This window comes from Erythrolamprus reginae, chromosome 3 (assembly GCF_031021105.1).
Source record: "Erythrolamprus reginae isolate rEryReg1 chromosome 3, rEryReg1.hap1, whole genome shotgun sequence".
NCBI lineage: Eukaryota > Metazoa > Chordata > Lepidosauria > Squamata > Dipsadidae > Erythrolamprus > Erythrolamprus reginae.
This window is the reverse complement of record NC_091952.1, coordinates 175,628,310-175,645,791: the sequence shown is the minus strand read 5'-3', so window position 1 is coordinate 175,645,791 and position 17,482 is coordinate 175,628,310. Positions and strand designations below refer to the sequence as shown.

Genomic DNA, 17,482 nt, shown 5'->3' with positions numbered 1-17,482 from the left:
CACATATGTGTGTGCTAGCACATGCACACACGCCGTTTTGGACGCAAACCAAAAAAAGTTCACCAACACTAATCTAAGCCGTCCAAAACTGTGCAATGGCACTAGGCTTTAGGTGAAGACTCTGTACAAGCATGTAATCAAAGCCACAATTTTTACAGGCGTCAATCAGGGAGAAACCATTTTCATAGCCCGAATTCCTCTGATTCCATCAGATTACCACTTTGAGTTCAAACATCTACAATTTCCCGTTAAGGTTTGCTACGCCATCACCATCAATAAGGCCCAGGGACAGACTTTGAAAGTGACTGGTGTGCATGTCACAAGTGACTGTTTCTCCCATGGCCAGTTCTATGTGGCATGCTCCAAAGTCAGTTCACCTGACAGCCTGGTCGTCCTCCAGCCAGACAGAAAAACCAGGAATATTGTTTACAGAGAGATCCTCAGGAATTCATCTGAGGATGAATTGAAAGTCTATGCTAGGCAACTTATTAGCCTGTCTATATAGACAGAACAGCCATGATTGCTGCTGGAATTAAAGGCCTTAAGCCTATCTATTTCATTGTTGTTACGCTTACAGTAATATGTTCATCTGTAGCAGAAACTTAGTTTAAAGTCTCTAACAAAATAATAGTTACTTTTTAAACTTTCATTAATTTTCAAGCTGTCCTTTTATCAAGCCAGATCAAATAGTTCCAAAGAAGAGTATGGGAATTTAGCTAATTCTAAATACTTTCCCACATTAGCACTTGTTAAGAGAGTTTCACAGCTTTTTCAAGTCATGGAACTTAAAAAAAAAGACTGATCCATAAAAAAAAGAGACTTTGATCCATAAAAAGGTGGTTTGTTTTTCATGGAAGAACAAGTGAAACTTCATTACAAATTATTATTATTATTATTATTAATTATTATTATTATTATTATTATTATTATTATTTATTAGATTTGTATGCCTTGACTGAATTCAAATGAACTTTGTTCTTCCCTTAGTGTGTTGCGTGGAACTCCACTAAGTTCTTGTGCAGATTAGACTAGTTTGAAAAAATCTCCTCTATATAATCCGGAGACCATGGCTTAGCTAGGGGTATGAATTTTAGACACTAGTAATTGCTACTTAAGCATGATGGAGCTGTGTCTTCTGTGCTTATTTAATTCTCATGTTAAAATACAAATATCCAAAGCAAATCAGAATCCTTTCTCCTTATTCACTTAAAACTTGGCTAGTGGAAGATGGATCTTTGTTTGAAGAGACATGATGTCACTCTCTTACGCCCTTGTGTAAATACAGCATTTAACCTTTCTAAAACTAGGAAGATAAGTAGTTTTGCATGTGCACCTGTCTGAGAAATTTGCTACAAACTTCAGCTTAAATTATATTTTGCAAATATATTGCAAATGCTTTGCAAGTAGAAAATTGCTATTCATGCAGTTCTAATAATGTTTACAGAATTCACAAAACTATTTCCATAGTCATTTTAATCTTATAAACAATTAGTGAAATATAATACTAATTTTATCAGTTTAGTTCGACATTATACAATTTGCATTAAAGTCTTCCTGGCTGGTTCATTTTGACTTAATGAATATATTTCTTACACAATCTTAGCACCCTAGAACTAATTCCCTATTAAAAGTACACTGATGACAAATATGGCTGTGAAATTCCAAAATCCTAAACATTGTAAAATATTTGTATATGGAGATAAATACCAGGAAAAACTGGAAGTCAACCAGTAAATGGATTTTTTTTTAAATGATGTTGGTAAAATAAGTGGTCAACAACCATTTGGAATTAAACAACAGAGTTTCTTAAATAGAACCAAATACATGTTTATCCACTGGGTCCATGTATCCATTGGCTCAGAAGAAAGAGAGAAAGAGAGAAAGAGAAAGAAGGGGAAAGGGAGAGAGGGAGGAAGGGAGAAAGAGAAAAAGAGGGAGTCATATAATAATGTTGCTCTGTCAATATTTCGGAAGTTTGTTGTATATTTTTTGCATGTTAGTAGCATTCTAGAGATTGTTTTAAAAATACAAACATGATCATAGAGAAAATAGAAATGAAAAGAATGCCACACTTCTTGCTAGAACAATCTTAGTTAGCTATTTTCAAAGTTAGTAACCTGGATGATACTGGGAAGATTCTGTTTCTGAAGTTTGAAATGCCCATGTATTTTTTCAGACCATTTGCAGACAGCAAACTTGCATGAGATTACAAAGGGGGGGAAATTGAATTTTTTCCAAGGTGGTGGAGGTGTGTATGTAAGGGGAAGGTTTGGTCAAGAACCAGTTCTTAAAATCATACACGATTGGCTTCACTTACGAATGCTAGAAACACACATGCAGACATGTTTCATGTTTATTCCTATTCTTGCTATGTCCTCCCTATTCAAACTGCTTCTTTCCAAGTTAAATTTTCATTTTCTCCAGTATCACCGTGTAAAATCCCCACTACAACTAAGAAATCAAGGTGGGTAGTAGGGAAGAAGTTGCATCAAAAGATCAAAGTATATACAGTGTTCCCTCGATTTCCGTGGGGGATGCGTTCCGAGACCACCCGCAAAAGTCGAATTTCTGTGAAGTAGAGATGCGGAAGTAAATACACCATTTTTTGCTATGGACAGTATCACAAGCCTTCCCTTAACACTTTAAACCCCTAAATTACCATTTCCCATTCCCTTAACAACCATTTACTCACCATTATTACTGGTACTCACCATTGAATAAGACACTTAGTGATCCTGATATTTATAAACATAATTATTTATTAATAATTTTTTTTTTGTTATTTACTTGCAAAAATTATTAGTTTGGCGATGACATATGATGTCATTGGGTGGGAAAAACCATGGTATAGGAAAAAAACCGTGAAGTATTTTTTAATTAATATTTTTTTAAAAACCGTGGTATAGGCCATTGTTTTTCAACCAGTGTGCCGTGGCACACTAGTGTGCCGCGAGACATGATCAGGTGTGCCGCGAAGCTCAGAGAGAGAAAGAAAGCAAGAGAGAGAGAAAGAAAGAAAGAGAGAAAGAAAGGAAGGAAGAGAGAGAGAGAAAGCAAGAAAGAGAGAAAGCAAGAGAGAGAAAGAGAGAGAGAGAGAAAGAAAGAGGGAAGGAGAGAGAGAGAGAAAGACAGAGGGAGGGAGGGAGAGAGAAAGAGAGCAAAAGAGAGAGGAAGGAAGAGAAAGAAAGAGGGATGGAGAGAGAGAGAAAGAAAGAGGGAGGGAGAGAGAAATAAAGCAAAAGGGAGGAAGAGAGAGAGAGAGAATTTTTTGTCCAAACTTTTTTTTAGCCCCCCCCCCCCCGCTCAATGTTCCCCAGGGTTTCGAAAATGTAAAAAATGTGCCGCGGCTCAAAAAAGGTTGAAAATCACTGGTATAGGCTATTCGTGAAGTTTGAACCCGCGAAAATCGAGGGAACACTGTACTTTGTCTTTTTAAAGAATATGGCAAAACTGATCCAATCAACAACTGCATATTACATGAATGAACAGCAAAGAAAAGTTTATTTCATTGGTGGTAAAGTTTTAAGATGTGAAGGTTTAAACTAAATAAACCACATCTTAGGCCACGTGCATAAAAATCCTAAGAGAAAAAGAAGCGCACGCTGCTATTTTGCAGTTTAATCCTAGATATACAGTATTAAGAAATGAAATGTCCTGCTTATTGAATTCTGAAGTGATAACTGAGAAAGAGTTTGCTTAGTACACGGAAAACACTAGGACGTGAATTTAATGCAATCCTGGCACTGGTATTCTATTCTTCCCCATAGCAAAATGCTATAAGCATCGCAGTTCCTAGGCTTTTTTTGAAAATAAATTTACTACACAAGTTAATGAAACTAATTAACAGTCATCTTTAAACATGTCTTAACACAACAGTCCTTCTGCTATTTTGGCTGCCAGGTAAAATGTGTTTTGTTCATTGCTACAATTATAACATTGCATCGTATTTGAAAGAATGGAGAATATTCACAGAGTATTTCATCAATCATTAAACTATTTCCTAAATAGCTATCATTTTTATTGAAATGTAATATCAGTGATATTAGTGTATCAAAATATCACTTTAAAAAAGATCCTTTAATTTATCAATGAAATAAATTTTAGTTATTTTGCTTCTTCTCGAGCAGCACAAATTACTCTTCAGCTACATTGATTTTTTTCTAATTCAACATTCTAAGCAGGTTGTATTAGCACATTTAACATTTGTCTTTCTAGATTTTCTAGTGGTCATTCATTGTTGTTAGTTTTGAGTTAAGTATCACAAATGGTGAGTTCTTTTACCCAGATTTAGCACATTTTCTATGTACTGAAATCTTTAATGAACATACAGATCAAGCCAGGTAAATATTCATTGCATCTATATGACATGGCATGGCATGGCATGGCATTCTTTTATTGGCCAAGTGTGATTGGACACACAAGGAATTTGTCTTTAGTGCATATGCTCTCAATGTACATAGATGCATTTGTCAAGACTCATGAGGTACAACACATAATGATTGTCATAGGATACAAATAAGCAATCAGAAAACAATCAATTTTAATATAAATCATAAGGATACAAGCAACAAGTTAGTCATACAGTCATAAGTGGGAGGAGATGGGTGATAGGAATGATGAGAAGACTAATAGTAATGGTAATGCAGCGTTAGTGAATAGTTTGACAGTAGTGAGAGAAATATTTGTTTAGCAGAGTGATGGCATTTGGGGGAAAATGTTCTATTATATCATAATATACTGGATTATACCAATGTTTCCCTTGCCCTGCACATAAATAAATATAGGGATAGCATGCTCAGTTTCTATTATTTGAGATGTCTGGACAAATATCTATATACCAAGAACACAAATACAGTGTTCCCTCGATTTTCGCGGGTTCAAACTTCGCGAAAAGTCTATACCACGGTTTTTCAAAAATATTAATAAAAAAATATTTTGCGGGTTTTTCCCCTATACCACGTTTTTTCCCACCCGATGACGTCATATGTCATTGCCAAACTTTTGTCTGCTTTTAATAAATATTTTTTTTAATAAATAAACATGGTGAGTAATAATCTAAATGGTTGCTAAGGGAATGGAAAATTGCAGTTTAGGGGCTTAAAGTGTTAAGGGAAGGCTTGTGATACTGTTCATAGCCAAAAATAGTGTATTTACTTCCGCATCTCTACTTCGCGGAAATTCGACTTTTGCGGGCGGTCTCGGAACGCATCCCCCGCAAAAAGCGAGGGAACACTGTATTCAACTTGTAATTTGGGTCTTCTGAAATTACTATAACAATGTTCACCATCATCAAAATTTCTCTCCAACTAATCTCGAAAGCTTACCAGTTGAATCTATTGTAATATTTGTCTTCAAAAATAATGTACATCTCTAGGTTTTGTTACTATGTTACTTATATCATGTTATTTTACATAACTGTAATAATACTTGGAGGTGGCAAAATAAATACAGGCAAATACAGGCAAATATCTATGGAGATTTTCAGTCATCCAGGTTGTCCCAAAGGTGCTTTTTCAAGAGGCAACTGGACTTTCTGGTTTTTCTTTGAGGAAGCGAAACGTCTTCAAAGAAAAACCAGAAAGTCTAGTTACCTCTTGAAAAAGCGCCTTTGGCTCAAATATGCAGTACATATCCTCGACCTATGACAGTAATTGAGCCTGTAATTTTGGTTGCAAGTCATGAAAGTCATAAAGCAGTTCATCACATGGCCACATCCAATTTTATGACCAGCGGTCCTTACGCAAATGTCATGGTTGTTAAATACTGCAGTGGTTAAACAAACATATTATTCACTAAGGCATTTTTTAAAGTAAATGTTAGTTTCCAGAAAAAAATATAAATTGAGCCCCATGACCACAGCATATTTAAATGGCTGTAAATATTGGTCTGTCTACTGAATACCCCAAATGCTCTTGTATGACTAGTGGAGGCAGATATCAAAATCTGGTACATGTCTCTTTTTCAGAGTCCATCATAGCATACATTTAATTTGCTTAATTCCCATTTTTTTAAAAACACACAATTGCAAGAAGTTTTCCACATTGGGAAAGCTGTGGAGGAAGTTACCAAGTTACTTTCCTGAATCAGGAAAGACCAGTTTTAGTTTCCCAGAGAGTGAGCCAGTACTTAACTGCACAGGGCATTCTCTGACATTTTAAATACTTTTTAACAGTAAAGAGAATGTAAGGCACAATGCATTCTGGAACGTAGCGGGATGTATGACAGGGAAGAAAGGATGTCTAACACAAGATCATAGTTTAGTAGTATTTTACATTCGGAAACTTTAGATATAGTCCGTGGTAATACATGCTTCAATTAGTAGATCTCAGAAAAAAATTACTTGAGACCTAGGACAGTAACCTTCAATAGGATAAATAATAACTCTAGATCGTGCAGAATGTGGCCGTGAGAGCAATCATAGGCTTCCCTAGGTATGCCCATGTTTTATCAACACTCCGCGGCCTGTACTGGCTGCCGATCAGTTTCCGGTCACATTTCAAAGTGTTGGTAATGATCTATAAAGCTCTAGATGGCATTGGACAAGACTACCTACGAGACCGCCTTCTGCCGTACAAATCCCAGTGGCCGATTAGGTCCCACAGAGTTGGCCTTCTTCGGGTCCTGTCGACTAAACAATGTCAGTTGGCAGGATCCAGGGGAAAAGCCTTCTCTGTGGTGGCTCCGGCCCTCTGGAATCAACTCCCTCCACTCCAGAGATGAGAACATCCCCCACCCTCCTTGCCTTCTATAAAATGTTGAAGTCTCACCTCTGTCGCCATGCGTGGGGATTACCCCCCCTGCTGTTTTTCTGACCTCTGTAGTACAATAAATTGGGTTGAGTGTGTATGATTGCGTAATTGATGATTTTATGATACTGATTATGTTATATTAATATTTTTAATTAACTTTTTATATTTTAATATTAGATTTGTAATGTATTGTACTATTGCTATGTTGTGAGCTGCCCCGAGTCTTTGGAGAAGGGGTGGCATACAAATCTAATAAATTGTTATTGTTATTGTCATTGTTACTGTTATTGTTATTATTATTATTAGACAAGTTAGAGCAATAATTTCACACTACTTCAAAAGAACAGGTGATCCCCAGTTTAAGTAGGAGGTCTATTTCCAAGAGGTTTGTTTTCTGTTGTCTTCATCAAATTTGTTTGTAAACTAGAGCAACATTATTGTATAACACTGTATAAGTGGTATTGTATAATAACTTTGAATTATTGTGTGTTTAATTAGAATCATCAAATTTTGTTAAGATAGACTCTGATCTCAACTATGCGTTGCCCTTAAGCCAGGGCATTCTTAAACCCAGTGACTTGCTCAAGTATCAAATACTTTTCACCCTGAAAAAACACAGATAGTGACCATTGCTTATAATAATAATAATAATAATAATAATAATAATAATAATAATAGTAATAATAATAATAATAATAATAATAATAATAATAATAATAATTTATTAGAATTGTATACTGCCCCTCTCCGAAGACTTGGGGCGGCTCACAACAATAATAATAACAATGTTACAGTGTAAACAAATCTAATATTAAAAAACATCTTAAAAAACCCCATCATTTAAAAACCATGCAACACACACATACCATACATAAAAATATAAAAGCCTGGGGGAGGTGTCTCAATTCCCCCTTGCCTGGCGATACAGGTGGGTCTTAAGTAATTTGCGAAAGACTAGGAGAGTGGGGGCAGTTCTAATCTCTAGGGGGAGTTGATTCCAGAGGGCCGGGACCACCACAGAGAAGGCTCTTCCCCTGGGGCCCGCCAAACGACATTGTTTAGTCGACGGGACCTGGAGAAGGCCAACTCTGTGGGACCTTATCGCCGCTGGGATTCGTGCGGTAGAAGGCAGTTCCGGAGGATAATATTGCAGGATAATAAAGCAATCCTATTACATGTTTACTCAGAAGTAAGTCGCACAGTATACAACGGCTACTTTCTCCAAGTTAGTTATATACTGGTTCATTACTGTACAGATGGAGAACAAACCCTTCTTTGAATTGTACCTGTATTTTTTTTTGTTTGCACAACTAAACAATTAGCACAAGACCTGTTGAGGAAAACAGCATCCACATCCAATCCTCTTACCAGCATTCTTAAACCAGTTATTCTAAATCTGCCTAAAGCAGCACCAAAACAGTACCATGGTCAGTACCACAGAAGGAATGTCAGCTATCTGTAATACAGAAAGGTAACATATGTGTAATGGCTACAAAATTATGCAGAGAATTTAATGATACTCAGAATCAGTAAGAATGGAACCCTAAATTAACTAAATCATCCATTTTCCCTGGATGACAAAATCAACTTTAATCCCAAAGATATGGTTTCATATAAAGCCAACACATGGCAAAACAAACCTTTATTTCTCATCATCTACTTCAATAAGTTCTACCATCCACCATTTAAAATCAACAGCTTGCTGATCTAACAGGCACTAGGAACTGAATTTAGGATACCATGCATGCACAGTGTATCAAAGTTTTAAGAAATACTGAATGTATCTCTCATGATTATTTATTAAATTTATAAGCCACCCATCTTGCCAAGTGTATCTATTAATCAAATTGATATAGCCATCCATTTCACTTGAAGCAACTTTGGGCCGCAAACAATAATAAGATAAAACTGAAACAGCAGTGTAAATTCAATTTTAAGCATATGATAAAATCTTGAACTACAAACTCGATGAGCAAGGATAAAAATGATCATCTCACTAGTGAAGCCATTCAAAGCAGCCTCTGGTTGCTTGGTAGCTGCAGGCTTGAGAACACTAACTGGTCTAAAGGGCTTTTTGGAATATCAAAATGTAAAAATGAAATATAATAAAGATGAAAGAGAAAGAAGAACCAAAGGCCCTTTCTATGTCTGATAATAACAGTCTATCAAGAGCAATTAGAGGCTGTTTAGCTTGAATACAGGTTAGTTTAAGAATGAGGTCCATTCCCAAGGCCTCGCCTTGTCCTAAATTTCTATGTGAACCAAAAATGTTATATCAAATTTCTAGTCTGTGTGAACCAGAACAGTATTATTGTATAATACTGTATACTGTAAGTAAGATGGTGTAATAAACTTGAACCATGAACTTTAATCATTATGCATTTAATTCAAATTTTGCTACAGTAGGCTTAACTATGATTCATCCTTAAATTGGGTGTTCTTAGTGGGTCTTGCTGTATAGTAATATTTTGTGAGGCACTAGCCCAAATAATGGATATCGCATAAACTTTGAAACAAGAGATGTGTCTTCATTCAGCAGGATCCCTATCAAGCCCAGATACATAATTTTCTGTTTGCTTGGTTCCAGGCCAACTTCATAACATAATATGCAGTTATACTAAGGAATGCAGTTTGACTATATAATTTAGATCTTTATTTCTGCGTTGTGAACTGGAGGCCATTAGCATGAGCTAGAGAGAGGGGGGGTCATTGCAAGTAGTTTTGGCAACTGGGAGGAGGGGAATGAGGAGGGCCATTGGAGGAAAAGATAAAAGAAAAGTTTACAGCCAGATAGCTGTTAGTCTCCTGTAGAACAAGAGCATATACAGCAATGAATAACAGAGTTTAGAGTTCCTCAACACACGTCTACAGGTTTTAATGGTGCAGATAGTCCTCAACTTACAACCGTTTCTTTTAGTGATCTGTGCAAAATTACAACCACACTTTAAAAAGTGACAGAGGACCATTTTTCACACTTTGACACCATTGCTGCATCCCCATGGGATGAAAATTCAGATGCTTGGCAAGTAGTTCATACTTATGACCATCACTGCGTCCCATGTGATTCCCTTTTTGTAAATTTCTGACGAGGAAAGTCAACGGGGGAAACCCAAATGGACTTAACAACCAGGCTACTAATCCACGGCAGTCAGTCACTTAACCACGGCAAGCAAGGTCACCCAACGGGACCAAACCCGCTTAGCAAATGTTACACTTAAACAGCGGAAACATAGGGCTCAACTGTGATTGTAAGTTGAGGACTACCTGTATTGGCTAAGACAGTGGTTCTCAACCTTTCTAATACCACAACCCCTTAATACAGTTCCTCGTGTTGTGGTGACCCCCAACCATAATTCTAGCGCCAATTCTCCCAACAGAGCTTTAAGCTGATTGGCAGGAAGGTCAGAGGGACACGCCTGATTGGTCAGATTGTAAAAATATGTTCCAAGGCGCCAGAATAGAAGCTTTAGTTCCAAACACCATGGGAAATTTGTCTTTTCAATTAGTCTTAGGCGACCCCTGTGAAACGATCATTCAACTCCCAAAGGGGTCCCGACCCCCAGGTTAAGAACCACTGGCCTAAGAGATCTCCAAGCCTGGCAACTTTAAGACTTGTGGACTTCAACATAGCTGGCTGGAGAATTCTGGGAGTTGAAGTCCACAAGTCTTAAAGTTGCCAAGTTTGAAGACCCCTGCCCTCCTAATAACTCAAATCTGGATTTATTTATTTTTTTACAATTGCCTGTCTTAAACAAGAACCACTCCCGGGGCCACTCGCAGGTGACGGGCGCTGCCAACCCTCCCCACTTTCCCACACACCCCTCCACCTGTCACTCACCCAGGTTGACGAAGCTCATGATCATGTCGGCCTCGTTGAGAAAAGCGCTGTCCTGCGAGCTGGGCAGGCCGGTGGAACCCAGGTTGTGGGTCAGGAGAGTTTTGCGCTGCAGGGGCGGCACAGTGGAGAGACGCCCGGCGCCGCGATGCTCAGGCTCCGTCGCTTCAACCTCCTCCTCGTCCTCCTCGTCGGACAGCGTGTTGTAGAGGTCCAACATGAAGAGCGGCGCGGAGTTCAGCCTGCCAAGCGGGGGCGCTGACTGCTGCCGCCGGCGTTGCTGGGGGAGAGGAACTTGGGGCTCCCCCGGCTGCCGCCGAAGCCCGTGCGAGGGCCGGGGCCGGTGAGGCAAGCCCAGCACTGACAGGATTTCCTTCTGCATCTCCCGCTTCTCGTGGGACTTGAGGCGACGGTAGAGGAAGCCCGCCGGGGAGGAGGACGAGGCGTCGGCGGGCGCCTGAGGCTGCTGAGCCCTACCACCCCCGGGGCCGAAGCCCGCGGCGCTTCCGCCGCCCAAGAAGAGCCCCCCAGCGGCGGGCAGGAGAGGCAACCCCGGCAGGGCGCAGCACCACCACCACCAATAGCCACCCCACACCGCCGCCCACCACCAAAACCAGCGCAGCCTCAACGGCATCACTTATTTTTTTCTCCCCCGCCGCGCTTCTGCTTCTCCGCCCTGATAATTTAAGAACTACGAAGTCTCCGCCGAGGAAGCCGCCTTCGCCCGGCTGCCCCTCCGGGAGGTGGCGGCAGCGGCGCTAATTCACGGGAGGGGAGGAAGATGAGCGCACGGAGCTTCTCCCCTCCTTCTCAACCACCCCATCCCCCGCTTCCATCCAGGGCTTTCCCCCCCCTCACACACTTTGACCGCCTCAAAGGCGTCTCTCACCTCCTGGCCCCTTGTGGCAAGTTCAGGTGCAAACGCTCCGGATCCCGCGCGCCCAGGTTACATCTCCCGCTATTCCTCCCTCGCGGGACGTTAGAGACCGCTCAAGCCAAGTTTCAGCTGTCTAATTCCCGAGTTCTCTCTCCTTCCCCCCACTGAACCTTTTTTTTTGCGCCAAAAAAAAAAGGCCACAGCAGCTCGCGCGGCCCCCTTTTTCCCCTCACGGGAGCGAAGTTCTTGGGCTGAGGTGGCGATAAAAAGGGTGACCAACGGAGACCGAGCTGGGAGAAGGCAAAACGGAACAAAATCCTCAACTCCGAATCATCCAACTCCTCCTTTTCTCTACCCCCCCCCCCCCTCGTGAACTCCGCAGATGGTTTCTCTGCTCCCCCGCAGAGGTTTTGCGCCAAAACTGAGGGAGCTTCCGAAGACCCGATCCTTAACGGCGCGCGCGCTCTCTCCTGGCGTCTTTTTTGGAGACTAGTCCGCTTCTGCGAGTGTGGCTTTGCCGAGCCTCGCAGGTACCGTGCCACCCTCCCGCTGGCCAGGAGCGGCCCGCCTCTTTTTTCCTCCTTGGACGGGCGGCGGAGGAGGCAACTTTATTAAAAGCGGCTCCCGGTCCCCAACCGTCACTGCTTGGAACCTCTCCGCCCCCCCCCCCCCCCCCATATAAAGAGGCGTTGCCTCCCGCGGACGCTTGTCCGCTTGCCCCTCTGTTTAGGGACCAGCTCGGCAAAGGGGCCAAGACTAGGCGGGTAGAGTTCAAACCGCCGATGAGAGGGGCTTTCACAAGTGTGAATGAGGGCGGGGTCCCTTCTGACAAGCAGGTGCTGGATAACTTGGTTTGTTCGGGTTTTGAACGCTGAGAAGTGGGGAGATTCTTCGCTTTTCTATCTCACTATTGTATGCATTTGATGTATAATCTCACTTTTTTTGTTACTTCCTAGAGCAATATGATAAAAGTTTGGGGGAAGACACTGGGTTTCTCAGGAAGGACTCTGTTGCTGAATTAAAAGCCAATGAACAATCGTGCAGTCCTCCAGGTTTCACAAAACGTGTAAGGAATGGGAGGGAAGGAGGAAGGAAGAAGGAAGGAAAGGGAGGGAAGGAAGGAAAGGGGAGGGGAGGGAAGGGAAGGAGGGTAGGAAGGGGCAGAAAGGGAGGGAGGGTAGGAAGGGAGAGAAAGAAAGGGAAGGGAAGGAGGGAAAGAAGGGGAGGGAGAGCGGGAAGGAAGGAAAGAAGGGGCAGAAAGGATGGGAGGATAGGAAGGGAGAGAAGGAAGGAAGGAAGGAAGGAAGGAATATAGTTAAAGACTATAAAAACAACAATCTATAAAGAACATGTTTTCCCCTACCTACCAAAGTGTAAAGAAAGAAAATGCTTTTAAGTAGTATAAAACTACATATCCCTACAAACATCCTTAGCAGTACCAAAATTTGGCAGCATAAACTTAAAGGGATTTCTTAGTTTCAACTTACCCCTTACCCTGTGTAACATTCAAGTTTCAGAAAAAGTGGAATCAAAAATTATTTGCACCACATGATTTAGGATTGGAAATTCTAGCCCCAGTAACTATTAACTAAGCCTAAGGAGTACCTGCATTTCAGTGCAATTTGGACTGAGCTAGTCAGAATACACCTTTAGAGCAGGGGACTCATTGATAAATTCCCCTATTAAATAGTCCAGTAATCAGGTGTAACAGTCAAGAAAGGTCTACCTGTAATCAGTGATGGGCTCCTACGGGTACGGTCAGGTACGCAGAACTGGTAGAAAAAAAATGCTTTTTTTTTCCTTTCCCTCCTGAGAAAAAAAGAGTATGTTTTTCCTATCGCAGTAAATGAGGTTAAATGTGTACAGTTTTAGAAGAGATGTGCATGTGTGTGTGTGTGTGTGTGTGTGTGTACATACACATACACTTGATATAGTAGATAATGCATATTTTTGTGTGCCTGTGTGTAATATGTATGTACACATATGGCATATACACATGGAATTAAGTAGTATATTTTGGATGTTCAGTAACAGCAAATAGATAAGGAAATTGTATCTCTTTGAGGAGAGGCCAGGTACCCTAACCTTAACCCAAACCCTCGAGGTGAGTGACATCAAGTTGGCCACCTTTAAGCCAATCACATGACCTTTAAGCCTCCCCTGGTCACATGATTGTCAAGCCACTCCCACCTGGCCACATGGCCAGCAAGCCACACCCACAAAATAAGCCAGGCCCACAGTATGGTACTAAATTTTTTTGCCGCAATGCAATATGGAAGCAAGAACTAAACAGGTGCAGGCTGCTTACACAGAACTTGCTAAACTATGACCCTTGTCATCACTATAAGTCACATCCTAACTTTTTATGGACTTGTATAGCTCTTTAGAAGGTCACAAAAAACTCAGCCAGGTCAAGTCTGGTTAGCATTCGGATGGCAGAACACCAGAGAATATTATAAGTGCTGGAGACTAGTCTGAGAAATAACACAAATGAATAGAAAGCAATTCCATCCTGTTGCCAAGAAAATTACATGGACATGCCCATTAAATTAGCAGAATCGAGCTTGACTGAAATGTGGCTTTAAAAAATGGCAATCCTATTTGGGGGGGGGGGGGAATTCAAAAGAGCAGATATACAATAGGAAAAAAAAATCCCTAGACAAATGATTAGATCAAAATATTATGCAAATGTGTGTTTCCTTCTATTCTTCAATTGACTTATGGAGGCTCTCATACTAAAAACAATGTATCTTATTTCACAAGTGGAGTGGTTAACAGGAAGCCTAATAGCTTGTAAATAATTTAAACAGGAAGTCCATGAACTCAGAACAGTTTTTTTAAAATAAACTAAGTAATAAATCTTTGTTCATTCCAAAAGATTCCTCAAGATAACAGGCATATTTTCCTTTGGCTGACAAATAAACCAAATGCAGACGGCAGAGTAATTTAACTGTTATTAAAACAGTACATCTAAAGTGTCAAAAAATGTAATATATTCCATAACCATGTGGCTCCTGTGAAACATTGGCTGTTTTTCTCCATTGTGCTAACCTATGATCTGCTTAGCTTTGATTTCATAAGCCACAATTGGTTGGGATCACCCAGCAAACTAAACAAGAACAATTCAAATCACTTTATAGATTGATTTAGTGTTTAAACTTAATCCCAGATTTGTTGTATGACAAACTGGGACAAAAAATTACCCTCCTCTCACATACTTTTTTTCCTATAAGCAGGCAGCTGTGATCTGAGTTCAAACTTAGGATTCAAAGTGCATGCATTATACCAGTGATTTTCAACCTTTTTTGAGCCGCGGCACACTTTTTACATTTACAAAATCCTGGGGCACACCACCAACCAAAATGACACAAAAAGACAGTAAATATTATTTATTTATTTATTCAATTTTTATGCCCACTTCTCCTTAGACTCAGGGCGGCTTACAACATGTTAGCAATAGCATTTTTTAACAGAGCCAGTATATTGCCCCCACAATCTGGGTCCTCATTTTACCCACCTCGGAAGGATGGAAGGCTGAGTCAACCTGGAGCTGGGGATGAGATTTTAACTGCTGACCTTCAGATTTACAGTATTTCTACATGTATTTATACATAGAACATACAATCCCATGTAACATCCCCTTATAAATACAGTCAATCATCAATCATCCCTCCTCAAATTTATACTACTGTCTCATTTCTGTCTCTCCCCCCGCCCCTTATATGTCTGTGTGTACTCAAACCATTTCCAAAACCAGGTGAGGGCTGGGGTTTTATTCTCTTTTATTCTTTTCAAAAACAGGTGAGGGCTGGGGTTTTTTTCTTATTATTTGGGTGCTTTTTACCATATGCTTCAAGAATCACCTCTCTCTCTCTTTTGTTTCTCCTCTCATTCTCTGCCTCAATCATTTTCTCATTCCTCCTCCCCTTTTTGTTCTCATTTCTCTCTCTCTCTCCTTTCCTCTTCCTATCTGTCTCTCTTGCCTTTCTTTTTTTTTTCTCTCTCTCTCTTTCTTGCTTTCTTTCAGTATCTCTTGCTATCTCTTTTTTTCTCTCTTGCTTTTCTTCTCTCGTGCTTTTTCTTGTTCTTTCTCTCTCTCTGTTGCTCTCTCTCATTCTCTTATTTTCTCTCTCTCTCTTTTCTTTCTCTCTCTCTGTTGCTCTCTCTCATTCTCTTATTTTCTCTCTCTCTCTCTTTTCTTTCTCTGTCATGCTTTCTCTCTCTTGTTCTTTCTCACTCTCTCTCTCTCTGTTGCTATTAGCACTCCGGATCGGGCAGGCAGAGACATCGACGAGAAGCCATGGGCGCGAGGGGGCTCCAGAGAAGGAAGGATCGGGCGGGGGGGGGGGGGTTCCTGCAAGTGGAAGCCTCAGCCCTGGAGCCCCCTCGTGCCCATGGCTTCTCGTCGATGTCTCTGCCTGCCCGATCCGCGGGAGTGCTAATAGCGGCGGCGGGCAGAGACATCGACGAGAAGCCATGGGCGCAAGGGGGCTCCAGGGCTGAGGCTTCCACTTGCAGGAGCCCCCCCCTATTCCCGCCGCCGTCGCCGCCGCTATTAGCACTCCCACGGGCGAGGGGGCTCCAGGGCTGAGGCTTCCACTTGCAGGAGCCCCCCCCCGCTATTCCCGCCGCCGCCTCTATTACCACTCCCGATGCCACAAGTGAAAGCCTCAGCCGCTACTATTGCCATCCCGCCGAGTCCCAAGCTGACCTGCAGCAAAGAAGGAAGGCACGAAGAAGAAAGGCGCAAAAATGAAGGTGTGAAGAAGCAAGCCGGGACACTCAACTTCCGGTTTGGAAGCGGAACTTTGCGGCACACCTGACCTTGTCTCGCGGCACACTACTGTGCCGCGGCACAGCGGTTGGGAAACGCTGCATTATACAGTTTATATCAATAAAGATACAGAGATGATAAAATGTTTGTAAAATGTATTAAAGCAGGAAGGTTCTAATGATCAGCTATCTCCAGATGAGCAGAAATAAACATTTTGTCTATAACATTGTCAATATTATTATTATTGAAAAGTGTTTACAGAATTACAAATAGGCTTCTATTAAAAAATCATATGCGGGAATGAGTGGCAGAGCAAAATTTGCTATTTGCCCTGTCTTCCTTATGCTGACTTTTATCTCAGCCAAAATGTTTTGGTTCTGGGACATCTTAGATCAGTGATGGCAAACCTATGGCATATTTAAATGTTTCAATCATGTCTTCTCTTTCCCCTTTCCCCTCCAGACTATACAGATTGAGTTCATTAAGTCTTTCCTGATAGGTTTTATGCTTAAGACCTTCCACCATTTTTGTAGCCTGTCTTTGGACCCGTTCAATTTTATCAGTGCCTACAAAAAGATATTGACAAAATTGAACGGGTCTAAAGACGGACTTCAAAAATGGTGGAAGGTCTTAAGCATAAAATGTATCAGGAAAGACTTAATGAACTCAATCTGTATAGTCTGGAGGACAGAAGGAAAATGGGGGACATGATCGAAACATTTAAATATGTTAAAGGGTTAAATAAGGTTCAGGAGGGAAGTGTTTTAATAGGAAAGTGAACACAAGAACAAGGGGGCACAATCTGAGGTTAGTTGGAGGAAAGATCAGAAGCAATGTGAGAAAATATTATTTTACTGAAAGGGTAGTAGATGCTTGGAACAAATTTCCAGCAGACGTGGTTGGTAAATCCACAGTAACTGAATTTAAACATGCCTGGGATAAACATATATCCATCCTAAGATAAAATACAGGAAATAGTATAAGGGCAGACTAGATGGACTATGAGGTCTTTTTCTGCCGTCAATCTTCTATGTTTCTATGTTTCTATATAGGCATATAGAAGGGCACTAATAATGGGCTCTAGGGTATGATCAGGTACGCAGAACCAGTAGAAAAATTTGGATTTTTTTTTCTTTCTTTTTTACTTCTGAGCTCAGGGTATGTTTTTCCCATCGCAATAAATGAGGTAGAATGTGTATAATTTTAGAAGAGCTGTGCGTACGTGTATTATATAGTAGATAATATAT

The 17,482-nt window shown here is 40.9% G+C and overlaps 1 protein-coding gene across 2 annotated transcripts in view; it reads right to left on the bottom strand.

Annotated features, from left to right (window-relative positions):
• The window catches only part of BMP6 (bone morphogenetic protein 6), a 101,335-nt gene extending 89,292 nt beyond the window's left edge, over positions 1–12,043 (bottom strand). Inside the window, exon 1 of one of the 2 annotated variants that reach the window (XM_070747224.1) lies at positions 10,588–12,043. In XM_070747224.1, coding sequence (XP_070603325.1) covers positions 10,588–11,218 — 631 coding nt within the window. In that variant the 5' untranslated portion in view covers positions 11,219–12,043. The remainder of the gene's footprint in view (positions 1–10,587) is intronic. The other variant, XM_070747225.1, reaches the window with a different exon arrangement.
• Positions 12,044–17,482: the final 5,439 nt, after the last annotated feature.